The sequence below is a fragment of the Meleagris gallopavo genome, chromosome 1 (assembly GCF_905368555.1).
Source record: "Meleagris gallopavo chromosome 1, MGAL_WU_HG_1.1, whole genome shotgun sequence".
NCBI lineage: Eukaryota > Metazoa > Chordata > Aves > Galliformes > Phasianidae > Meleagris > Meleagris gallopavo.
The window spans coordinates 111,085,547-111,113,046 of record NC_139404.1 but is presented as its reverse complement, the minus strand read 5'-3'; the positions used below and the strand labels follow the sequence as shown (position 1 = coordinate 111,113,046).

The following is a 27,500-nucleotide window of genomic DNA, read 5'->3' as shown; positions in this document are numbered from 1 at the left end:
TCTTTCGCCTTTTTCTCCTAGGACAAACATTTCACAAGCAGGAAATTGCTGCAAAATGATATTGACACAGTGGTAATATGATGGTCTCACACAGAAGGGCACAAACTGAAAGTTGTGTAATGGACCCTGTGAAAAGTCTTTATCTGTAGAATTTGACCAAAGAAAGATTCAGTTTTGGCCCCAACCAGGCTCAGCCCACACTGCTAAAATCAAATGTAAGACTTTCTGTTCTTTGCACCCCACTTGTTTGCACAGCAGCACAACTCATCTGCTCCATACAACTTCATTTCTGTAAACTCTATCTGCAGGTCTGAGAGAAAAGCTGTGCAAGAAGATGCTTTTCAATTTGAAGAATTTTTACCATATTACAAAATTAACACAGAACAGCAAACATCTGCCACGGCATTTTTGGTAAGCTTATCCTTTAGTTTTGTCTGGCATTTAGTGACATTTAATCAGAAAACTGGAGACAAAAGCAATTTAATTTTGTGAAGGAGTGACAGTTTCAGATAAAGGTTTCTGCTAGCATTTTGAGTGCCTTTCTTTCCTTCTGAGGCAGAAGTGCTGAGACTAGAGGATTTTTCCTTTTAATGTTTGTGAAATTTTGTTAATTCTTTCCATGGGATTTAGCTGCACCATTGAGAATAAATGTTTCTTCTTGAGTTCAGTGTACATTGCAGGTACTGCAGTTGATAAATATCTGAATGAAGTATGGAAAATCCTTATGTATTTAAGCAATTTTTATAAGAAGTGGGAGGAGATTATTTCCTTGAAGCTACAAGGTGAATTTCAGTTTCAGTGTGTTTTCTTGGATTGTTTTTGTTTTGTTTATTATTATTATTACTATCATTATTATTATTATTACTACTATTTCTACTTAAACTTAAGTCATGCAGGAAAAGCTTTATGTGATATAACATTCAATATTAACCAGATATTAATATAGTCAAGGAGACTTGTCTATATAACTTGATTTTTGATTCTTCAAGGGCATCAACTTGCCCATCCCTCATGGCTTCAGATAAGTACCTATATGACAATGTTTCTGAAAGACACCTCTAATATTTGTCACATGTCAAGAGTCAAATTAAATTAAAGACTTGAAATCTAATTCTCCATCCACCTATATTTTCATGTTGGTGTCAATAAGAATAGAATTAACAGCATTATGTAACAAACGATTAGCATTAGAAAGTCATACACAGGAATTTCACATACTCAGAAAACCTAATATGCAGAGGCATTTTTATTCATTATTTATACATTGGTTGCCTCCAATTAAAAAAAAAAAAGTGTTTTCCAAGTTCTTATCTGTGAGAGTCTTAAAGAGTTCCTGAAGCCCGGTAATAATTTTTTTTGTGGATTTATGGATTTTCACTGCTGGAAATTGGTGCAAACTTTATCTGGTTGGTAGCGATGATAGAAAGGCAAGTATGGAAAACAACTGCAGTAAACCTAGATTTCAAATAGAATAATCTGATTTACTAAGCTTTCTATATAACACTGTTATATAATTCTTAGGGTTTTTTTACACTATATTGTAACACTGGTATGAGCTATCTATCATCACTGTTTTACAAATATTATAAGTTAAGCACACTGTGGTTGATACTACAAGATAACCTAATATTTATCAAACTATATGCTAGTAATCCAAAGTAATTTCTTTCCCTGGTCAGAATGAAATATGCCAACTACTTGACCTTCTGCCTGTTATATTTTAACTTCAGTGTGTTGTCTCATGCTTTTTCTCTGGAATTTATTTGTCTACTTCTGCCACTCTTGCTGAAGATGTGAAGATGGGAAGGGAACACATTTCCGAAGGTCATAGCAGCAAAACAGAATTCACGATAGGAACACGGAGATCAGAAAGGGATCCATAGTCCAGTGTTCTTGTAGCCTGACAAAAGCAGATCAGATCAGCTGTAATTTGCTTAGCCAGGTCTTGAAAATCTCCAAGGATGGTAATTCCAAATCCTCTCAGAGTAACCAGTTTTAGTGCTTCACTGTCTTCTCGTGCAGAAGTTAATGGGAGATGACAATGGGTAGGTGGTGTAATTGAGCTTAAGAGCTTAAGAGGCACCCACCTGGAAATACAGAACCAGTAGCTGCAGAACAAGCTGTTTGCATTGGTTTGTACTCCATTTCATCAGATCAGTTTAAAAATGCTACCTTTTAAAAAATATAGTAAGCTTGTACCCATCCAAAGCTTTAGCAAGAGTGCATTGCAAAGTGTGCTATGCTAAGGATGGCCATCAGTATGGTGCAAAAGAAGGGGCTAATTAGTCACTTATCTGTTATCTTAAGCCCATGGAAACACGAGCTTGGACTCAACCGTTTTATTAATATACCTCATCTAAAATAGTGAAAATTGTACTCTGGGAGATCATCAACATCCCATTTCATGTGGTTTTAAAGTCATAAATCTAGTTGCAGTCACTGTGCTCTCCTTGAGTAAATGCACTGTGTATGCTTTGAATGTCTCTGGTGTGATAGGAGAAGGGCCAGAGCACACGGCAACACTGTGATTCTGTGATTTGGTTATCCTCTTTCCAGGTCCCTTAAGTAATCAAGAAACATATATAGGACTGCCATGATTTTTGTACGTGGGAGTGGAATGCAGTCTGTGTCCCACCCATCCACAAAGCACTTGCCCGTGTTCTGTACCTCAAAGGGCAATTTATAGCCTACTTATATGCAATTTCACCGGGCCCTGTGTGGCTATGCATTTGGTTTTGTTTGATTAGTCAGCACACAGTCGAGCCATACACACATGAGAAGGCCTACAGTGCAGTGTGATCAATATACTGCATTGTGGCATGTTGTGCCAGCATGACCGTGAAAGCTAGCGAAACCAGTTAAAGCAGTCCATCAAGCTGATCCAGCTGGGTCAAATGAGGGGAGTGGGACAGATTTCAGCTGCTTGCTTATTGACTTTTGCATGAGTACAATTTCATGTTCGAAGCCAAAAATGTTTTTTTCTCTTTTGCCGCAGCCGTGGGCCACCAAATCAAATGAATGTTTGTCTGAAAGGTCGTGACTTTCTTACTCTACAGAACTACACAGCAGATGAACTAAAGTATTTGCTATGGGTGGCCTCAGATTTGAAAAAAAGGATAAAGGACAAAGGAGAGGTAAAATGCTTTAACTGATATTTAAGTACTCAGATGATGAAATATTGTTCTGAAAGATATTGGGAGTCAGCAGTTTAGCTGTTTCTCTCTAAATATAATCACTGCAACTCTTAAATCCTGTATACCATGTACTGTGGTCATGGTTTAGTGGGAAATATTTGTGATAGGTGGACAATTGGACTGGATGATCTTAGAGATTTTTTCCAGCCTTGGTGATTCTATGATTCTACGCTACAAAACAAAGAACCTTCCTGTAAAATGTTCAGTGGTATTCTTTAAGTAATACAGAGGACTACAGAAATGAAAAAGTTAAACAGCTTCGCACACCTAACTCTCTGTTATTGACCAACCCCATCCATTCACACGTGGTGTATACGCCCCATTACATGTAGAAAATAGAAAACAGTTATCTGTTCTGCGTAGGAATAAGATTAGCATCAAAGTTCTACTTAATGCTAGTTCAAATCATCTGCCAAAGTACAGTGACTTTTTGTCATTAGAATTAGTTATTTCTCTTTAACCTTTTTCATTGTTAGTTCTCCTTGAGAAAGTTGAAACAAAGTTATGGTTTAAAGAGTAAAAAAACAAGTGTAACTTTTCTAACGCTGAATTAATATGTGAAAGAAGTATTTCACACTGGAAATCATGTAATGATTATAAAATTGAAATTCCTTCCATTCCCGTTATCCAGTATTTGCCTTTGATGCAAGGAAAATCGTTGGCCATGATTTTTGAGAAGAGAAGCACAAGAACAAGATTATCTGCAGAAACAGGTACATTGGAGGAATAGCACAGTCACATTTTATTTAAAATTGTGCATTGGGAGTTTGCACTTAAAAACACTATGTAATTTTCTATTTAGCATTTTTTACTCAAGATATGCCTAAAGTTTTAAAGCAAATATAGGAAAAGGATGATAGCTGTGTTTCACCTTGCATATTAATGTCACATGAACATCCCTTTGGCCTCTGAAATATCACCAGATCATTCCAACATGGTAGATCATAAATAAAGTATCAGGCCAAAGTGTTGGTGTTGTAAGTTCCCACCATGATACACATCTGCAAGTTTGTATTTTAGCAAGCATCGCTAATTTAATCTTGTGCAAGCCCTAACAAATATCTTTCTAATGTATTATGCATTACCATTGTCACATTTCAGAGTATGTGTTTAGACTGGGAATCATAGTAATGCCTTGATGTAAATTAGGGAGAAAAGAAATTTAACATGATTACCTACACAGGAAGATAACTTGATGGAAACTCCAGGGTATTAGCCTAATAAGATCAGAAGTGGAACACTATTCTTTTAGGATATAGTCTTACAAACACAGGGAACACATGCATATCCTTAATTACATGGAAGTTGCTCTGAAGTCAATGAAACCACTGAAATCAATTATTCGTGTGTTTGCATGTTACCAAGAAACTCAGGAATAACTATGAATTGGTGACTGTCTTATGGGTACATTTTTAATCAATGGGGGAAGGAGAACCTTCTCCCTGGTTAAGTGACAGAAAACCTGTTGAATATGCACCTTTTTTTACAAGATGTAAAATATGTAAGGGAAAAAGTAAAAAAAAACAAAACAAAACAACAAAACAACAAAAACAAAAAGGCAAGGAAGAGGCAAATAGGCCATCTGCAAGCATTTCTGAGTTTGCTTTCATATCCTCTGACACAGTCTGCTGATCCTGGTCTTTATACAGACTTGTTCCTTTCCATTTCTCCGGATAAAGCAGCACTTATGAATGTGTTTCTATCTTGCATTCTCTCTTTGTTAAGGTAACCCACCTCTTAATACTGGAGTTTTTAGGCCATTTTCCAGCTGCCTGCCATATTCCTACATGGGCAGGTACACATGAATTCTCTGGATCTGTTTATCCTTCTTGCTTCTGTTTTCAAAGGCAAGCACTTTTAGTCCTTGGTTGTGAAGGCTTATGGAATGGGGAAGCTCAGGAAAGTTCAAGTGAATAAACTTAAGGATGGGAGTTAGCGCACATAAATTCATCCAAGAGGGATTACTCTCCAATGAAATAAAACAAATTTGTTTCCGAGTGAGAGTGCTCACAAGGGAGTTCAATGCAAGTTAACTCCTGTACATTAACTTCACACCTTCAGTTATTTGGTAAGTCCTCTAAGTCTAAGGCTTATTTCAAAGGCAGACTCAAACTTTTTATGTCCATGGAAACTCTATATATTTCAGCTGCTTTTTAATATACACAAATTCTCCCTTGGAATTTATAACTCAAAACAAATGTGGGGTCACACACGGTCCTTTTAGCTGAATAAACTGATTTTGTGCCAATTTTCTAATGTCCAGGGAAAGTGTACATTGAAGCAGATTGGAGTGTTTGCTTATAGAATCCAGGAGTCATCTCAAAGAGTATTTCCCAAGAATTGCACCTTCAAGACCTTGAAATAGGTCACTTCTGGGACGTGGCTCTGGTGATCAGATTGATGTAAACAAGCTTTGCAGCTCTCAGGAACAATTAGATAAAAATCAATGTATTCCAGTTTAAAGGAGACTTGAAAAACGCTGTTTACAGCATCTGCTCTGTGCAGTGCCTAGGAGATTGCTGCCACATATGATCTCTGTGGAAGTCTCTTCCCAAGTCCTGCCACATGATTACACAAATGCTGAATGCAGACAGTACGTAACCAGGTAGAAATGGAAATGGAACACTGCGGGTAGAGAAGCTCTGTCTATCTTCTTTCCTTGTGTACCAAAATACAGAAGATTCTGACAGGTTTACAGAAGTTCACAGCCACTGGCTTCAGCAGAATTACTCCCAGCTCACTCTTCTTACCACAGGGATGAGGGGAAGAAGAAATCCTTGCCTGAAGGCTACTGCCACCGAAATAACTGCATTACTTTTCATGTTCTAATGTAGTGGGTATGGCATCACATAACTGGAATAAAGAGGATGTTTTATTTTCCTTGGAATTACTAGTGTTATTTAGTTTGCCCATATTGCAGAGGGGCAAGAGCACTTTTTTAGCTTATCTCCCCTTAGAGGGGTAGCTTTAAAAAATGTTTATGAACATTTAAGGATTATGAACATTAAGGATTGCTCCTTTGCCTCATTTGCCTATGAGTGTTCTTTGTTGCCAGCCTAAATAAAAGGATACTTTATACATTATACATCATGGCAAGCAGTAAGGAAAACAAAAAATCCAAATCCAGATATACTGAAATATGAAACAAGATCCTTTCTTTGAGTTTGAGAAGATGTGTGTGTATGCATGTGTCCTGGTTATGGCAAGGCAGCCCCATAAATGTGCAAACTAGAGGATTCACTTTGGCCTGCTTACCCAACATACCAGAAACAGACTGGAGTAGTGATTTAATTCAGATCTGTATAAGCACCAGAATTCACGTCCTAAATAAGAGAATTTGTATAAGAAGGATAAATAATGTGCCAAAGCCAGAGATCCATTTATTAAAAAACAAAAACAACAACAACAAAAAACAAACAATAACAAAAAACAACCTAACAGGAGTGAAACCTGTGGTAATGAGATAGTAAACTATTCTTTCTTTCTAGTATGAATGTCCGATACCGTTTGCTAAAGATACTAGGATTGATATGACTTTTAGCATGTGGCTTTGGGAATCACCAGATTCTGACAACAAAGAGGATTACATCTTCCAGTTTTACGCTGTACTCCAGTATGCACTAATTTGCTGAGTAGGTGCTGCCTGCATATCTTCAGAAGTCACCAACTATTTTTTTTTATACTGATAATCTGGATGAAATAATCCAAAACACAGATTCTTCTCCTGTAACTGTACACAAAGCTAGAGCACATGGATGGAGAGTCTGGAATGGAAGTACATTCCCAGGCCCTGCACAGATGGCCAGTTCATGAGCAGAAAACCAACACATTAGGACCTTGCTGTGCACACAGACCCAAGGTGGTAGCTCCAACTAGGCTGCTTGACATCTTGCAGTTCTAAACAAATGGCCATATTCCTCTTTTTTGTGCCTGGGCATTTATACGGAAAAATAGAACATGTCCGTGGGAGTCTGTCCAGAGTGTGAAAGACCTATTGAAGCACCCATATTTAAAAGCCTGAAGTGAAGAGCTGCTGTCTTGTGTGGAACTTCACGATATAAATACTGACATAATCACATAGAACTTTGAAAATAAAAGGCATACAAAGTCTGACAGGAAACGTTACTACAAATGACTATTCGTCTTTGAAATCTTGACTTAAAAATGATATCTGCAGCAATCATTTGCACACAGTAATCAGTGCACACGCATTCCCATCAATGCAGTGTTTGTGGCAAAGCTGCAGAGAGGAGGTGAAAATATCTAGGGAAACCTTAGTATTTTTCCTGTCATAATACAAAAAAGCTTCTGAATAACCAGGAAAGAAGGGTGATTCAACCAGCATATTGGTTGTGGTTTTTTAAATAGCAATATTAGAATAAGAATCACAGAATGGCCTGGGTTGAAAAGGACCACAAAGATCATATAGTCTCAACCCCCCTGCTATGTGCAGGGTTACCGACCACCAGACCAGGCTGCCCAGAGCCACATCCAGCCTGGCTTTGGATGCCTCCAATGATGAGGCATCCACAACCTCCTTGGGCAACCTGTTCCAGTGTGTCACCATCCTCTGAGTGAAAAGCTTCTTCCATCTTAGAAGTTCAGAGTGTGAATCTGGTCTCTCTGAAACTTGGGACAATCTCTAATGATGGCAAAGGGAAATTAAGAGCAGGCCCGCTCACTGAAATGAGTATACATTGGCTGGATGGAGCAGAGAATTAACTTTCAGGTGGGGTTTGAACCATCATTATTTTTTTTAATTCTACTTCCAGGGAAATAGAGGCAGTCAAAAGGCAATGAATTGTTGGTATTATTTTTATCTGCTTCGTTTTAAAGACTGAACTGATCCAAAGTGGAGAACCTCACCTCAACCCTGGTGCCCACACAGGACGGAATGCGATAAGGGCTGCTCTGTGCTCGGGGCCCATGAACAGTGCCCACACCTGCAGTTTGAGCTTCACTGCTTGCCATTAGCTCTGAAAGTTCCAGTGTTCCTTACTGGTTTGATCATTCTTTGAAGGGTAGCTGCAGGATGAACTTAATAATTTTCGAGGGGCCTTTAACAACGTGTTTGTTGAAGCTGCACTCCTCGCGATGTCTGCAGTGCCATCTAATGGCTGCAACCAGCCCAAGCAGCTTTCAATTTTCTCTCTGCTTTTTTCCCCCCTTCATAACAACAGGAAATTTGTTAGCACCACGTCCCCGACTGCACAGTAAATGCCTTACAGGGCTACCTATAGCCCAGTTCAAATCCTCTGCTTCGTACTTTCCCAGGTGTGGGATCCATTGCTAAACCATCTGTGAAAGTTCATAAGACAATCCCCTCATGGCTCACCTTCTTGATATTTGGACACGATGGACTTTACACAGTTTTTGTGGAGGGAGGCTTTACAATTAAACCAGGCTAAGGCAGGGAGACTCAAGCGTGGTGAAAAAAGATCTTTGCTTCTCTGTTTGTGTCGGCTGGTTGCCTGTGTTAGCTTTCTTGTGGAGGAGCAATGGAAATGAGTCAGGACAGAATCTGAGATTTGCCTCTAGTGAGAAGTTTGTCTGTCCAAAATATCCATCAGGCAACTTTTAAGTTGCACCAAATGTTTTGTATTCTTAAATAGTGCTCAGATCCTTCCCTGGTTTCCCATTCAAGAAATGTATTTCATTTTTCAGACCTAATCCATTCAGTACATTGAATAACCATACTATTTCCTTACTATTGCAGGTTGAAAGAATACCAACAGTGCCTGAGATCATTCCATCTTTCTATGACACACTGCAGTTTTTAATACACCTGGTCATTTGTGACCAAGCTTAAGTTGTTATGATGTGTGTGGAAACTTGGAGTCTTCTATCTGAGTGAATATCCCTGATGCATCTTTGCAAGGATGTGGAATTAGACTTAATGACTCAGATGATTTTTTGTAGTTCTGTGACACTAAGTCCATTAATGTAAATGTTGTAGAAATTCAGCATGATAAATGGGTTACCTAACTTAGCAGGGAGCCATGCTTTCAACAATATGTAGTCTTGCAGCTTGAATGGCTGTTCCTATTAACAGAGATCACAATTCACGCCTAAGTATTTCAGCAAAGCATCATATTTGAGTGGTTTTGTCCTATTTATTTGCATCTCGTGGTGTCAGACTTTAAGCATTTGAAACATTTGGATGCCCTGCTGAGTTTTACTGCATGAAAATTATTTTGAGTCTTGGTTGTAGAGGCAGGTGCTTAATTTCCTTTTTATTGTTCTCCTTGCAGGATTTGCTCTCCTTGGAGGACACCCTTCCTTCCTTACAAAACAAGATATTCACCTAGGCACTAATGAGAGTCTCACGGATACAGCAAGGTTGGTAAATGTTATTTAACTGATTGCTACCTATTTAGTAGATGCTTAAGGAAATAGTTGATCAGTCTGAAACCTGTCTTGAAGATTCTTGTAAAATAATATTTTCCTTATGGAAAATGTTAGAAAGCACTCCAAATTTCTTAAATATTTACAGGTCAGCTCACAGAATCCATAGCTCTGTACACCAGATGAATGATGTGTTTCTCTGATGAAACACAAGGAAAATGTAAGAAAAATAGAAAACATTTGAACATTTTAAGTTTTCCTTCCCTGTCTTTAACTACTGAAGTGGAGGACATATGGGTATTGATAGCAGAAAGTCAAAAAACTTCAGTTTCTTGGAGCTTAAAAATGCTGTCTTCCTGTTAGATATATTACACTGCCAATACCAAAATAAGCTGCAACTGTAGCATTCAGACGTTTCAGAGGAAATGTGTCCCATTTCCTTGTTTCAGTAACTACATGTTTAATAATGATTGAAAATTCATGGAAACTCATGAGCCTAAAAAGGACCCACAATTAAACAAAGAGTCTGAACCCAATGTGTCCACCTTGCCAGTTCAGCAGAGCTCATAGACAGCCAGGGGATTGAAATACTTCCCTTCAAAAGAGATTCTTCATATTTCATGACATATTGCCCCAGTTCAAGCAGAATAGCTACAGCTTCATCAAAGTGTCTATCCAAAAGCTTCAGAGTACAAGCATCCCAGCTACAACTGGGATAGGGCAACTGCAGGATTTTTTCAGTCAAATATATATAATGATTACTATTAAAGACAAATGGAAAACATATTAAAGATATTTCCCCCAAAGTGATGTAGGTAAGTATTATTCTCCAAAATTTTCCCTTTTCTTCCTTTTTCACTGGATCATTGCAACACAAGAGTCTCTTGGCAGAGAAGAGTAAGAGAGGATGTTGATAGAGTGCAGTAACAGGGAGATGGGAGGTTGGGACAGAAGAGGTAGAGCTGCATTGTGAGCAAGCTCCTGGCAGTGCTGACTGTCAACCCATTCCCTCTAATATCAGAGTAATGAGGGGCAGCTATCGTCTCTTGGACCCTGGGCACCATCAAGCAAACCTTCAGGAAGAGGAAGGATGTGGTCAGGGCCTTTATGCAGTGCTGCCCTGCAACTTCACCAAGCACCATCCTACGAGATGTGCAGCACTGTTGTCTGAAGGCTCTCTGCTATTCAGAAATGGATGCTATGGCAAATCCAGCCATCTTCTGATCCACAGAAGGACATATTTTTTGTAGGTGCATTTTTACTCCTTCTTCTCAAATAAGATAATAAAAAGACAGTAAGTCTGGTTTGCAGTATCTTGAATGATCTTTGCTTGTGCACATGAAAAGGAAAAAGAAAGATGAGAAATACAAGAAATAAGGCAAAAGGCAGAAAGAAGCACTCTTATAGCCATTCCAGAGCAGACTGCGTTCTGTGGAGAAGATTCTCACAATACCAACTTTCCATGCAAGATCTCATCCCAAATTCTCTGGCACAACTTCCTCTTCCAGATCAAGCTTCTTTCAAGGCCTTGACCTGGGGAAGGGATTCTGCTTCTCTGCTGAGTCACATCACTTGTGTACTGCAGTGGAGTGAAGGCTTTCCAAAGTCATTACAGAACCCCACGTGCTCTGCTTCACTCCTGCTGTCATTAGAAGAATTATTGTTGACTTTGCATAACCAAGACTGAGTAGTTTACCCAAAATAACAATCTGTTATTAATTCCTTGGCATTTCATGTGAATGAAGGATGACATGTCAACCTTGTTCAGTTTAGGTGATAATGATAAAAGAATGCTTGTAGTAAACCCAGAGAGTATTTCAAATATCGATGGTTTTGTGTCTAGGCCTCTGAAGGCCTTCAAAGTACTTAAGATTGAGACTTAAAGCAAAGGGCACACAGGACTTTATAAAAGTCCTCAGTTTTTGTCATAATTGCTGCACATAAGAGTGGAAAGCGTTTCTCCTGTGAATATATTTTATTCATTTATTAGTTGGCATAACACGGCTTTTCCATGCTTCACAAGATGTTTACATTTACACCAACACAGTAGCAATTACCACCCATTAAGTATCTTTTCAGTGCTGTTTAGCACGTCTGATATCCTAGGTGAAATGAAATACCTAAGTATTGTATCTGTATTTTCCACTGTAGAGAAGTTCCATTGATAAGTTCCACTGTGCACCATGATAGCTCAGTGTCCATAAGCTTACCTTCAGTAAATACTTTGTCCAGTTTCTTCTTTTCACTCATGGCTGCTATCAGCAGTCTTCAGAGAGAGGTCTGCGTGGTATCTTGTAACATTTTATAAGAGGTTTGCTTGTATGAGGCATGTCTGATGTCAATAGAAAAAAATTGTTACTGATTTACTCCATCGGGAAGTTTGTGTGTGTAAAGGATGTGCCATTAACAGCCATATTTCTACAAGAGGAGATATCAGAATCCTTTCTGGCTAGTCAGAAAGTGATACTGTAGTGTTTTTTCACACTCTCCTATCCAGTCTCTTCCTTTTTTTGTTTTAAAGTCCTATTAGAGATAACATTAAAGCACACAAAATGCTACTTCAAAGTCATGCTTCAGGGCCTGATTAAAACAGAAATGCAGAGAAATGCAGAGCCCCTATCCATATTTAATTTATCTAAAGAATTCAGGGCACACTAAGTATGCTATGCTAATCCACCATGCTAATCTCTGAGTCTGTCACACTTTGGCAAATGGGGCTAAAGCCAGAGTGTCACAGTGACTCCTGCCTGTCCCCATCCATATACTGAATTTCAAACTCAGACATTACTGTAATTCTGAGACCATGTGTGTCAGTGTGCAGCTCTGCAGACAGGAGAAAGAACAGGCTGGTATTGTCAGCTTTCTGTTTCTATCTTTGTTAAGATCAATAAGTAATTGTGGTAATCTAAGACAAATCTGTAGTCCTAATCCTCACAAAGGTCAAGCTTTGTGAGACACACTCAGAACATCTTTTCCTTTGGTAAAAGACTCAAGAAATCTTATTCAAACTTATCAAATTCTTCAAATATTACAATATTGCACAATCTCTTATCCTAGTTCATTTACTTTAGCATTTATTGATGCTCTATCTGTAGCTACAATCAAAAGCTAAGAAGAAATATCAGGAGCTTTCATTTACTTGCTATAGTTTCTTAATAAGTAAAACTGCTTACTTTTTGCACCTCGTTAAATATCTGCATTTAAGTGTGTTATGGGGGCATCATAAATAATTCAGACAGCTGAACATTTTTGATTCATTACCACTTTTCATTAATATTTATATGCTGCATACTGAAGGATGCACGGGGGATGTATTTATTATGTTTGACTTGGATATTTTCTGCCATCCCCCAGGGTGCTGTCCAGCATGACAAATGCAATCTTGGCTCGAGTTTATAAGCATAATGATCTGGACCTAATGACGAAAGAAGCCACGATCCCAATAATCAATGGATTGTCTGATTTATACCATCCTCTCCAGATTTTAGCTGATTACCTAACCCTTCAGGTACCAATATAATTCCTGCTTGACATCACTGGAAAAATTGGGTTCAAAACTATTTAGTGGCACGTTTTTTTAAGTGGTAATTACATGACACTTGTTATTTAAAGAGATCTTTATCCAGGAATATAATTAAGAACCTGCTTAATTTAAAACAATTACTTTGCTCTATCAACTGTAGTGGGACTGAAGTTAAGCATAAAATTAAATACTTCATTGGAATTAGGCTGCAATTCAGAAAATTTGCAGGGAGGGTTACATACAAAGATAAAGGCAAGATGCTAGCTCAACTGATGCCAATGGGGATTTTGTCACTGGCTCTAAAAAACTCTTGATTCTGCCCTAGCCCATGAACAACTTAAAAGGAATCGTTATCTCCATATTTTAGGAAATTGATCAAACTTGTTTTTCGAAAAGCCAGTTAAAGTTATAAGTGCAAATCCCTAATATTCAGGCTCTTAAACCTATTTAACATCTGCTCACATGAAAGAATAGATAATAAAGATCATATTTTTAGTTCTAATCTAATAATATATTGGCTTGACATTTTGCATGTAGATAGCATTTTACACACAGAATGCCAGATGTTTATCTGTGAATGGAAGGACTATGGTGTGTTACAATCAATCAAGGAACAAGCTTATTAAAACAGATTAGTGTACTACAGGGCTGGTTAACAATTTTGATGAACTCTTCCGACCTTGTTTACCTTCTGAATGAACAAAAATCACACTGCTTGAAAAAAGGACAGTTGGGATAATCTTGTGATTCATTCAGCTGTGTTTCTCAGCTCTGCTATGGGACATTTGGTATGTGGAAAAGATCTTATGATAGAAATAACGAGTTATTCATGCCTTAAACTGTGGATACAGAAACATTCATACGTTTAGAGAAAATTACTTCTTGTTACTTCGATTCATGTCTTACAATTTTCAATACTAAAAATGAAGAGACCAACAAAAAACAGTAAAATTGAGACTAAAATTCTTTGTATTCCTTAAGATATGGTACATCTTGGAGATCCTATTAGGCCAACTTCAGTGAGCTGTTCCAACTATGTAAGATGGTAAACCATAATGAGAAATTCATCATTAAACACCATATATCATCTTTTTATTTCAACATTGTGTGCAATTATAAACAAGGTGCACACTATGGCTGTGTTTTGGGAGGTTTCTATCTTACCTTGCTTATTAGCATTTATGCCTCGGTTACTAGCATTTACCCCTTGGTTATTAGCATTTTCACAATTATGAAAAACAGATTTCACTCGTAATCATGACTCATAATCTACATAACTACTGATATCTGCCTACAAACCTAGTTTCATCCTACATAGCTCCAAGCCACTGACTGCGGCACCAAAGTACCACATCTCTAGTCAATGAAAAGAGACTGCTGAGCATCTCAATTACCCTCCAGGGATGGAACTCTTTCTCCACTGATCTTTCTCTACTGATCAACAGGGAGAAAACTGTTGAGATTAGCAGAATAAGTAGATGCCCTGTGATAACCATCCCCGGCTTCTCTGTTGTGTCCTGGAATGAGGCAGCTGTGATAGAAACTCCAGTGAACATTTCCCTGCAAGCTGGATTTTCCCCTGGTCTAAATACCCAGGGTGGCAGCAGCGGCAGTGACTGTCTTTATTGCATCAAATCCTGGGGAAGAAGTCTTTGAACAGTGTTTCTGGCTATTTGACATGATATGAAAACAAGAGTTTAACAGTTGGTGCTCAAACAAAAGAAGTATCCAACATGGACAGGGATGAATTGAGCATTTGCAGACATAGATCTCAAGGAGTGATTTAGCTTTTGGCCCTTCCATCATGTTCTTTAGCTCACGGCAAGAGTTCTCCAGTGGACAACTGCATGGCCACCCCACTTTGCTGTGGGCATGCTGCACTGCTGGCTTAGGATCTGCTTTCCGCACTCACTCTGTTATCCAAGAAGGAGAGGAGAGGGGAGACAGGCCCTCTCAGCAGCACACCACGGGTGTTGGCACTGCATGCCAACTTTGCTCTTTTCTGCACGGCACACTGAGATGTAGACTGGTTTTACAGCCAGCTGCACACAGTAAAACAGCATTTCAGCCATATAATGAACGTTACCAGTTCACAGAAGCAGAATTAACGCTTGAAGAAGCAGGAGTCATGGGGTCTGGTTGTTACTTACGCAATCAAACCTCTCATGTGATTCTCTACAGGGTAGAAAGATGTTATCTGAGCACAACCTGCAAGAAGATTAATATGGGGATGTTGAATAGTATGCTGATTCTTTAAATCAGTTAAAAGTTCACATATAACATTTGGAATGCTTTTCTGTGATGCAAAGGCAATTTATTTGATTTATGCATACATGCAAAATGCAATAGTGACACAGACTGATAGCCCCAAATTTACATGTTACTGCAGAATTTATGAAGCTTATTTCTTTCAAAAATCTCTTCCTTCCCTTTGTTAAGTACTTTCCTGCCTGGATCTGACCCCCCTATGCTGTCAGTACCTACCCCAAATGTAATTTTTTCTCTTCCTTATTATTCCCCTGTATTTCTTACCGGAGCTCTGCGTGCACACTGACCCTTTTCATGGTTAGCACATTTTTATTCTTCCATTTCCTAAATCCTATTAATTTTGCCACGTGCTTTCTAGAATCCTATGGATGTTTTCCTTACCATACCTCTTATTGCTTTCTAAAATTTTTGGTTGTGCTGAGTTTGCTCTTGAGTTATAGCCCACTAGAAATGGTTGTGAACATTTTGCAACCTGACTGGGAGAGTGTGGGGATGTGGCTTTTAAAGCTTATGAGTTGACGTGCTGTTGCTGTGCACCTGGAGAGTCATTTTATGCCTGTGACTATGCTGAAGGGGTGAACCAGCCTCTTCCTGATCCTGCCTGCTGCCACTCTGTCTCCTGGGCAGAACCCGTGACTCACAGTTTCTGTTCTGCAAAGCTTGGCTTGCATGCAGCATCACACAGTTTGTATTCTGGGGACACACCATACATTGACATTGATTCAATTGATATTAATGCCACTGGCCAAATCAGCTAACTTGTAGCTGAATGCAGGACAGCCAGTCTGGTAATTAGAGTGGGTCTGTATGCCACTAGCTTTTATGTCATTGGTTTGAAGGGAAATTTCTTTTTCAGAAAGAAATGGTTGGCATGGAGAAACATTTAACATAATAAGTACATCAATGGCTCCTTTTTAAATACTGTCACAAATTGCAGCATTGCCCAGTTTGAAGAAAGATACCATATATTCTCAGCCTTTTCTCAAGCTGTAACACAAAGAGGTCTAGTTAATGGAGTTTTCAAATTCATCACCATTCATCATAATTATTCTCACAATTAGGAATCCCAACTAAGATCCAGACTGATTCTCTAGAGTATTCTGTGCCAAACACCAAGGTAAGAATACATAAGACAACTGACGCAGCATCTGCCTTCAGCTCAGTTTGAGAGCCAATAGGCCTGGCCCCGTTTTTCATTCAGTGGATCCCAAAGGGCTAAAGCTCTGACAAGCTTTCCATTAAAAATTTTGACAGATTATTGATTCATCATTCAAAAGCTTGTTTTAATTGAGGATTGTTACAACTGCTGAAGCCAAATGTTTCAGAGATAACTTAAAATACTGTCAGTTTCAGTGCAGCTGGAAGCAATTCCAGGTGGAGTCAGACATGAAAGTCTCTCATTAATTAAACTAGTCTTCTCTAAATATACAACAGTGAGCATGCTTATGTTTACCTCACGGTTTGATACAATGATATACTGCAACTATGGTTAAGAACAGAATGAAACATTGTAGAATAAGCTTGAGAGTGAGAAAACTGACTGTAAAATGGACATTAATTATTTAGCAGGGGTTTTCCTTGAGATTAACAAAGCCAAGTTTTATTTCACTGCACAAACAGTCACCAGTTTGCTGAAGAGTCATTCGTAACAGAGAGGAGCTCCAGAATTTCTAATTATTTCTGTGTGGCTTTACTAGAAGTCCAAAGTCCGGTTCCAAATATAAAGAGAAAGTGTAGAACACCCAAGCAGGTAAAATGCCTATATCAATATAACACAGTTTGGAAAACCTGGGGAGTGATGCAAGGGAAAAGTACCTTCAGAAGTTCCGGTGATCTGAGTGTATTGTATAGAGCATGGCTTAACCTGGATCATTATGGTCATGGCAAAACTCTTTTAACAGGATTTCCTCTGTGTGGTTGAACAAGTCTATACTGTAAAATAGAAAAACAAAAGGTATGTCTCCTATACAGTAGTTTTTGTATTGCCTTAAAGCTTCCTGGTTTAAGGCAGTACAATTATTTTATCTTTCTCACGTTCTTGGTGGCTGGGGATGTATGCAATATAGGATGTGTGCTCTGAGGATAAGCATCACAGTCACAGTCACAGTGAGCTGATTTCAAATGAAGAGGTTGGAATTGCAGCAGCAGTGTACAGTGGCAGCATAGAGCTTAGTATGGGATGTAAAATAGGCTCCACAAGCACACACACAGCTTGATTCTGCCTGGGCTATGACTTTCTCCATTAGCTAAACATCTTCATTATGATTAGCTCGGCTATGCACACTCTGTGTAGCAGTCACTGCAGTTGTAGATTTGCAGTTTACAGTACAGATTTTGAGGGTTGTTACACAGATATCTTCAGTTCTTCATATTTCATCCATAACAGCTAGTAGTTTGGGAAAACAGAAAAGTATTTAATATGCATTGTGCCTCTTTTAATTCAGGGTAGCAGCTGGTAATAAGGTGGAGGTTATTTAACATAGCCATATATTTGTGACTCACTACTCAGTGCTTTGAGCATTACAGGCTGTGATGTCTATTTTTAAATAGTGAGATCAGAAGAACTGAGGGTTGTCTCATTTGCTCTTGGCTGTGGGTTTGTGTCTCAGCTATCGCTAACCCCTAGCTGGAAACAACTCCTTAAACAAATGCCTTACTTTTGCCTTCTCCTGGGAGCATCACTGATAGGAGATGTGGAAAGATTTTGAAAGATTCATAAAGACTTGCAGAGCTGTTATGCTATCACAGCTTCCGTGTCCATTAGTTCTTGCTTTTCTTTTCTATGAATGCCCCTGCATCACAGCTCTGCCCATCAGGCTGTTGCTGTCTAAAAACCTGTAAATGAAGAAAACCTATTGTTTTACCATACAATAGTTTTATCTGTTAAACTTCAGGCAGCACAGGACTCAGATGTAGATCTCAACTAAATTTAATGTCATTAAATATTTCACATGCTATTTTTGACTCAAGATTGTGCTCACCGGCAGAATTGACAGTAAGTTTGTTCTGGAACAACTTCACAGCTATTTGTTTAGGAGAAGCTGCTGCCAGGAGAGGGGAGTGCAGTTTCAGCCCTCTTCTTGTTCAGCCATTTGGCATTTTTGCTGAGTCTGTCTGCAAGGTAGCCTGTCATTACAGCTCTGCAGTGTGGATGCTTATCCCAGCTGACAGCCATTGAGCTATGTTACACAAAGTGCTGAAACACTGTCTGGCTTCCAGTTCATACAAGGCAACGGTTTCATGGCCCAATTTTGAGCTAAGAATAAAAGGATCTCCATCATGCCTTCAGTGTTTCACGTTGAGGTGGAGTAGTACAGAGCCAGGTATATAGAAATATTTGGTTATATCTTCACAATTTTTCTGATGTTAATTTAAGTACATGTAAATGTGCATATACAGAACAAGCTTTACTGAAAGGCTTAGATTATCCTAGTCTGGAAATGCGAGCTGCTGTTACTCTTGTTCCTCCTTAGGCCTTATCCATTGGTGACTGAGTGCCGGAGTAGCCATACATGTACAGGCTGTGAGTGCCATTAGGCAAAGCTACAGCTGACACTGTAGGGCTGTTTCAGGTGAGGGTAATATACACACTCTAAAGATCATTGTGTTCCTTGGCTGTACAACTGAGAGCAAACCCCTGAATTTCTAATGTTCACCAATATTTACGAGCACTAAGCCATGACTATACCACTTCAGTGCTGAATTTACTGCTCTGCCTTCCAGCCTGGGCCCATACAGCGTACATGTCAACGTGTTCTTCATCAGAGAAAGCTGCAGCGCTTCTTCTGAGACATGGGGAGCATTCTCTCACCATCCACCTTTTGTGTGTAGCAAGTTCAATTAAACTTATGGTTTTATATTAACAGCAGCTAGCATTGAAACAGTCTTAGCACCAGACCAATTGTACCAACTACTCCTCCCCATGGCATCGCCTTGCTCTGTTCTCTTAGAACATAACACCAGGAATGTGTGATTCTTTTGGCAGGAGCACTATGGTGGTCTGAATGGGCTCACCATCGCCTGGATTGGGGATGGAAACAATGTCCTCCACTCCGTCATGACAAGTGCTGCAAAGCTGGGAATGCATCTCCACATTGCAACTCCCAAGGTACGACAACTGCACACGTGGAGAAAGGAGGGCGAACTTTGCCTATCCCATCTCTGCCAGCTCGATGCTTCCCAAGGGCCTCACCTAGCAGTGCTTGTATCTCAAGTGTCAGCTTGCAGAACCAAGGTTCAGAATCGTCATTCAGTTGTTTTGATGCAAAACAGGAGTAATTCTGACTTCAACTTCAGAAGGACTGAGGGGAATTCTTGACTGTAGTGGAAGTTGCAGAGGATGATCATTCAATTTGAGAAAATATTACAAAGGCACCAAAATCCCCTTCCCGCCACAAATGTGAGAGCCATTTCAGACTGATGGAAGTTTTGCGTCTTGGTTCAGATTGATGGTGCAGCTTTTTAGAATGCTGCATTATAATGCAACATAGAATATAAAACAAAGAATTGGTTTAGAGCAAAAAATCAAACGATGCATAGGTATTATATTCTGTAACCACTGAAATATATTTTCCTTACATTATCAGAATAATGTCCACCAGTTTATCTCCAAAATAAACTTGCAATGAAGTCGAACTAATTTCTTGAAGCTTTACAGTGCTGAAAGTCAGTCTCTTCTGACAGAAAATATTTCAATCAGTACATTCCTAATCAGTTTTAATGGTCATTAAAGATCTTATACATGTTCCATGGTGTAATCTATCATCTCTTTTGTCAGGGTTTTGAGCCAGACCTCAGAATAACAAAAATAACTGAGCAGTACTCCAAAGAGGTATGAGCCTAAGAAACAGCCTGGCATGGTAGTTTAAATAGTTTATTTTTTGCTATGATTGAAGCTTCATGATTTCCTGATCGTCTTTATTTTATTCACATTAGTATGGTACCAGGTTGCTTCTCACCACAGATCCTTTGGAAGCTGCAAACGCTGCCAATGTCTTAGTTACGGATACATGGATAAGCATGGGGCAAGAAGAGGAAAAGAGAAGAAGACTGAAGGCATTTCAAGGTTATCAGATTACGATGCAGGTAATAATTCAGATTACATTTTTGCTTCATCCATTTACAGATTTGTAAGAATCAGCGTGGGCAAAACATGGGTTTGGTATTTCTTTGAAGGGAGCTGCAGAAAAACCACATGCAAACACCACTTCAGCCAGAAAATTCACAAAAATAACAAAGTTAACTTGTATATGTCACATGTCCTAGCCTCTCTCAGAGCTTCCCAATGAGATCCAGCTCCAGTGCAGGTGAGCTAATCCTTCACTTCTTTCTTGTTTGGCATTAGAAAAGATTCTTTGTATTTTACTTAGGATGACCAACTCACAGATTCTGTCTTAAAGTCCGTAACCTGGGCAGCGTTTCAGGCAATGCTGTGTTTATCTGCCAGTGTATAAAGCACTGATTATATATGTTTAAAAATCATCTCATTGAAATGCTTGTCAGAGCAAAAGCAGAGAAAATGTAAAGTAATAAATCGTCCAAGATAAAAAGGATATTTTCCTTGCTGATAGAATTACTGGTTTAATTGACTGTATTTTAACATAAGTTCATAAAATACTATTAATGAGTATGTCTCTGAACTGGCTTAAAACTTCATTGTTCATTGATATTAGATCACTGTGTTATGAGGAACAATATCAAAAGAAAAAATATCATAGCCTTTTAAATCATAGTTTAATGTGCTCTCATTGAAATTATCAATAGTATTACATTATTGTGTGGCACTCAAATATAAATTGCACTTTATTGATCCACGAGGTCACTAGGGTTTTTACTTCCTACTACTGGAGCAAGAGAAATAGGAGTAAAAATTTGGCTTTTGTGAAGTCAGCACTGACTTAAATGGGGATTTTCCCCTCTTATTCACAGATGAGCAGGTTTTTTGAAGTCAGCAGAATTATTCTTAGTTCATCATCAAAGTCACTAGAGTGGAAGCTAATATAAATTTTCTTAACTTTTTGACCAGTTAAAGGTTTCGTTAATTATTAGCATATTTCTTTAATTTTTTATTCTTCTTGATCTACAGATTGTGAAATCTGCTGCTTCCAACTGGACATTTTTACATTGTTTACCAAGAAAACCCGAAGAAGTTGATGATGAAGTATTTTATTCTCCAAGATCACTGGTTTTCCAGGAGGCAGAAAACAGAAAATGGACAATTATGGTAAAAAAAAAAATAATATATATATATATTTTTTTTGAGGTTAGGGTCAGCTTCTGTTCTGCCTTACACTACAGACTTGCACTCAGTATAGTCCTTCAATAAACCATAAATATGAGTTTTGAAAACATAAGTTTTGAATGCACCCCATGGTACATCACAGTTTTGATTGTAGGCAACATACATTTGAAGAACAAATACTTCTGGACACAAATATGAACTATTTTGATAATAATCTGCAATTGTTTGTTCCAGTTTTTATCACTAAGGCAAACCTTCAGTATGAACTGAATTTTATTAGTACTTTTTTTGTATTTGAAATGCTGGGTTTACATAAACGATGAACTTAGCTGCTCCATTTTAAAGCATCTTAAATGCTGAGGTCCCAGAGACTGGACATACAAACGGCAGTTTCCCAAGTACTTAGAGAAGATAGTGCTAGAGATTTTGCTGTTTTCTCTCAAGCAAAACTGCCACTGAAAACAATGGGAAATTTCCCTGATAAAGCACTACAAGAGCAAAGCTCTGAAGGAGCCTGCAAAGTTATGGTGTGGGTGATGCTGTGTGATCCATGGGAACCATGAGGGTACACTTGACATTCAACACAAGCCATAACTTTTTTTCACAGCATTCCTGGAATGTCAGAAAACCACTTCCAGATCTCAGTAGCCTGTTATTTACTGTTGGCTTAAGAACCATCATGTTGACAAAAGCTAGTGAAAACTTTGAGATGAAAAAAAAAAACAAAACGGAAATGGCATAATCATAGCTCTCAGCTGAACTGCGGGCGTGCTCCAAGTGAACATGTAGTTGAGTACTGTATGTACCAGAACCTCAGATTTTGGACACAGTTAAAGTTATTGACAATTTTTTATTAGAATCCGTGCATGATTTTTAGCCTTAAAATTAAGAAAAGTGGTCGTATTATAAATTTTTTTTACAATATTTAATTACCCTGAAACTCTAAAAAGCAAAACAAACAAAAAACGCTTTTACTTTGGGTTCAAGCTACACGTTTTGTTTGGATAAGAGAAGTGTCACAATTATAGAATCACGGAATCATTAAGGTTGGAAAAGACCTCTAAGATCACCTTGTCCAACCACCAACCCATCATCACAATGCCCACTGACCACGTCCCTCAGTGCCATTAAGCCACATCACTCACTTGTATTTACAAAGCTAAAAAAAAAAAAAAACAACCCAAAATGTATGGGCTTTGTTTATATATTATTTTCTACCCATTTCAGCTCACCTAGCAAACTGAAAAAGGAATTATTTGCTCAGCTGTAATTCCAAACCAGGCTGAGAGCAGCTACGAAATGGGTGGCAGTGGGGGCTGCACGGCTGTGTTCCATCCCCACTGTGTGCCTGAGTCTACCTGTCACACTGAGCAGTGCTGATGGGATACAAAAAAACCATGGAGGGCCCTTGTAAATCCAGTTCTGGGCCAAAAGAATGATTTATAGTTAGACATGGCTGTGAAATCTTAACAGTGTGAACCAGGTAAGACCTTATCAAAACTAAGCCAGCACAGCAGCTTGTGGAGTATGCAGGTATGAGGAGCACAACAAAGCTGCTTCATCACTGTTTTATTTACCTGATGTTCCCATTTCTCATTTCACGGCCATACAAAAGGTTTGTTGGAATGTATATTGAATATAAGGGGAAAAACAGGAGGAGTAGATGACATGTTTTAGTGCAGAACGTATAGCTAAACTGGGATAAATTTCCAAGTCCTTATTCAGGTATGACTGTTGCTGATGCTAATGGAAGTTCTGCTGAAATATGCAATCAAACCTGTATGTTTTTGGGGTACCTACTTCATTTCCGAAGTGAAGCTGAGGATACAAGATAGCACAACAAAAAGGCCTCAGATTTTGCTCTAAGTGTGCTTTGTCTGAATTTTTGCTTGGCCATCCATTAATATATTTTGTCTGCACTGAGAAAACCTATCAGCTGCAATACAGGACATCCTAAGTGATTTTCAGCTCTTTCCTGATTTCTCATCAGAAATTCTAGCAAATAAATCTAAGTGTGCAGTTTTTGTCAGGCCAATAATTCTCAACACAAAACTCTAGAGCTAGAAAATACTTTTTCCCTTATTTATTTTTATGGAATATCTGTTTCCAATGTGATTGCATTTTTTTTTTCTTTCTTCCTTCTCTAGGCTGTCATGGTTTCCCTGCTGACAGATTACTCACCACAGCTACAAAAGCCTACATTTTGATGCTTGGATCCCAGCCAAGAAAAAAATATTCCTCACTGGCAGAATATTCTGGTCTGCATATACATCGATCTTCTTCAGAAAGGATCAAGGCGACAAATGATTCTTTAATAAAATTGTAGGGCTAGCTTTGCTGAAGTGTGCAGAATTGCATTACATTTGTGAAAATGTTTGAGGCAATAAACTCCACTGCGAAAGTCACTTCTCATTTAGACTCATTTAGAGCCTTTCGGATACCTTTCCAGTGATCAGCATCACCGAAAGTTTTTTGGGTTCCACTTTAATGATTGGCTCTGCCAGCATCATGGATATATTGTAGTCCAAAATGTGTTAGAGCTAGCATTGTGTAATACGAAAGATAAACTCTTGAAACCTTTCCACATAATTGCTGATCTGTGGGAGGGTGCACAGGCCAGCAGTGCTTTACTGTTGCCTTGACTACCCACACTTCTTGGGTGCTCTGGCTTCTGTTTCTGTCCTCCAGCCAACCTCCAAATCCCTCTGCTGTTTGGCACTGAAAATGTACAATTCCCATAAGCATCACCTTCCTCTGTGCCATTCCTGTGGGCTAGCACAGGAGGATACTGCTGCAGCACTAGGAGAGCACGTTCTGCAGAGTTGGATGTGGCAAAGAAAAACGACTGGGAGGAACTGTAGTGAGGTGGGGGTCAGCCTCTTCTCCCAGGAACAGCAATAGGACAAGAGGGAATAGCCTCCAGTTGCACCAGGGGAGGTTCAGGTTGGATATAAGGGAGAATTGCTTCTCAGAAAGAGCAGTGAGGCAGTGGCACAGGCTGCCCAGGGAGGTGGTGGAGTCACCATCCCTGCTTGTGTTGAAGAGCCGTGTGGATGTGGCATTGAGAAACGTGGGCAGTGGGCACGGTGTGATGGGCTGCTGGTTGGACTGGGTGATCTTAGAGGTCTTTTCTGACATTAATGTTTCTGTGATTCTGATTCTATCATTCATCTCCTTTAGACCATCACTCTTTAAACAGAATTTAGGTTAAAATATGAAGTTCTCAGCTTACTTTTTCTAAGCAAAGATCACCGTATGATGGCATTGTATACTGCTCCTTTGTGGAAAGAATTTGCCGCATTTCACCTGGTGGTGGAACATCGCACATGTTTCAGCTAATCTCTCTTGGCAGTGAACAGATTCATGATGTTTGTAGTTTTTATGGTGGCTGGATGCGTGTATATTGCAGCTAATGCTTTGTGCACTTTAAAAACACCTTTGTTGTCACTTAGTTTCAAGTATATGTTGGTGTGTTTCTTGCTAAAATACTCGAACAATTATTGTGATTTTTTAAAAATTGAGAAATTGCAAATTAATTCACTTTCCTGATCAGCTGCAAAACACTACTTATTCATTTCAAAACTGGAATTCACTGCTGGGCCCTACATAACACTGAAATAAAAATAAAAATGCATTTGTTTTCTCTTATAACTGATTTGTGGTTTTTGCAAGTATTCGTATGTTACTTGTTAATGTTTTCATTCACAACATCACAAATATTTCAATAACTCAAGTGATCATTTACACTTCAGCAGAAATCTAGCTGCAGCAAGGATGGAAGAGTAGGGGATTTGGTAAATATCAATATTTTACTCCCCAGTTTAGCATATGAGGGAAGGTGTATGCAATATGGTGTATTTCTTGCTGTATTAGACCCTGCTTTATGAAAGACTACATAGCCTTTTTGGAGCCAATGAAACTACTTCCAGTGCTTAGACTTGTAGATAACATTTCTAGCCTGAGTTTAATGCTACTTGAGAGTGAGACAACTTACTTTATTAGTCCTCTCATTAAAAAAAAAAGACATTAATGTCAGTTTTATTGTGTTGATTAATGTGCTATCAGTGAAGTCTGGCAGATTTATGGTAACAGAGTTGCTATGTTATATGTTTCATAGAGAACAGATTAAGAATTATCTGGCACTCTTTTGCCTTTCTCTTCTCCAATTAGAGCTAAAGTTCATGGATGTTACCACAAACTCTTAAACCCCTATTATACTAAGGAATGTGAGCAGGTTACTGTACATCTGAATCCTCTTGCAATTTTTAAAACATATGTATATTATAGATCTACTGCATAGCACATAAACAATGGAAACCAGTGTGCAGGGAGCATCAACTCTTTGAAAGGGTAGATAACAGCAGATCAAGGGGAAATGGTTTAAGTTGAGGGAGGGAAGATTTAGGTTGGATGTCAGGGGGAAATTCTTTACAGAGAGAGTGGCAAGGTGCTGGAACAGGCTGCCCAGAGAGGTTGTGGATGCCCCATCCCTGGAAGTGTTCAAGGCCAGATTGGATGGAGCCCTGGGCAGCCTGGTCTAGTATTAAATGTGGAGGTTGGTGGCCCTGCATGTGGCAGGGGGGTTGGAGATTCATGATCCTTGAGGTCCCTTCCAACCCTGGCCATTCTGTGTTTCTGTTATTCTGGGAGTGCATTTCATGTCATTCTATTCCTCCATAAACATCTACAGGAAAGAATGACAATCCTTGCTCTGTCTTGCACACACCACTCCCACCCCAAGCTATTCTGATAGTTTTGGAAGTACTGGGCAGACTTTGTGCACATGTGCAGAGCACCTACTGTCCTGTAGAAGCACTGAGCTCACTACACATTTCTGCACGTGCAATATAAGTCACTGTGATGGGTGCTGGGAGCCAGCACATCCCTATGGGTCAAATTTACTGTACGCGTGCAGACTGTCTGCATAGTGCATGCTGAGTAGTTCTGACACTCCCTAGAGGTGTCAGGTTGGCATAAAAAAGGCATGCACATTTCTGCTGCAGCAACCCAGAAATATGGTGCCCTTAAGTCTTCCTGTTCTGCTTGAAGGGTCTCACACTGCTTTGTTGAGCATCAGAACATCTTTATGGGGATTAATCCACCTGCACAAGTCAATCATTTGGGGATTGACATGTGGTAGCTATAGTAGCATGTGAGGCACCATTATTATGTCATCCAGACTTCTCCCAAATTCATTACTTGAATTTACAAGAAATGACTGCAAATGCAGTGTTTAAAGGAATGACTAATAATGTGAAAAGATTTTCCAGGGAAAAAAAAGAGTTACCAGCATTCAAAAGGCCCAAAACAAATGCGTAACTGGTAGCAGCCACCAATAGCTTACAGTGTTTTTCATTACATTTATTATACTTTAATCAGTAGAAGTGCCGTTTTGGTTGCTGAGCACACTTGGAAGATAGGGTGTTCTTTTTTTCTCTTTTTACAGAGTCTTGTGCCTGTCTCCTGATAGCCCAAAACCTCCTTCACCCAAAGCCCCTCTCTTCTGTTTGACCTGGATAACAGTCCTGGGCCAGCAAGGAGAACTTACATACAACATGAGGTTGGATATTGGGAAAGGTTTCTTCTCAGAAAGAGCAGTGAGGCAGTGGCACAGGCTGCCTGGGGGAAAGTGGAGTCACTGTCCCTGGAGGTGTTCAGGAGCTGTGTGGATGTGGCACTAAGGGACATGGGCAGTGGGCATGGTGTGATGGGCTGCTGGTTGGACTGGGTGATCTTAGGGGTTTTTTCAGCTGTAATGATTCTATGAGTTTACCTCAAGTGGCTCCAGAGTTTTATACTTTTTCACCCGACACACTCCTGCTATATCTTCATGCTCCTTTAGAGTAAATGATTATTCCTCTCCTACACCTAGAGTTAGAAATAGAATATTGCTTGTTAGCAGTTTATGCGCTGTAAGCACTTGTTCTGT

The 27,500-nt window shown here is 39.1% G+C and overlaps 1 protein-coding gene across 2 annotated transcripts; it reads left to right on the top strand.

The window, feature by feature from the left end:
• The first annotated feature begins 334 nt into the window (after positions 1-334).
• On the top strand, positions 335-23,778 carry OTC (ornithine transcarbamylase). Of its 2 annotated transcripts, none has more exons than XM_003203009.4 (10): positions 335-411; positions 2,996-3,134; positions 3,826-3,907; positions 9,446-9,533; positions 12,894-13,047; positions 19,316-19,438; positions 20,108-20,161; positions 20,266-20,415; positions 21,416-21,553; positions 23,719-23,778. In XM_003203009.4, the coding sequence occupies exons 1-10, from the start codon at positions 335-337 to the stop codon at positions 23,776-23,778; spliced, it is 1,065 nt and encodes a 354-aa protein (XP_003203057.2). The 2 variants fall into 2 exon arrangements, with proteins under 2 accessions (XP_003203057.2, XP_085072982.1); XM_085216856.1 differs by having other exon boundaries at positions 335-414; positions 2,999-3,134.
• Positions 23,779-27,500: the final 3,722 nt, after the last annotated feature.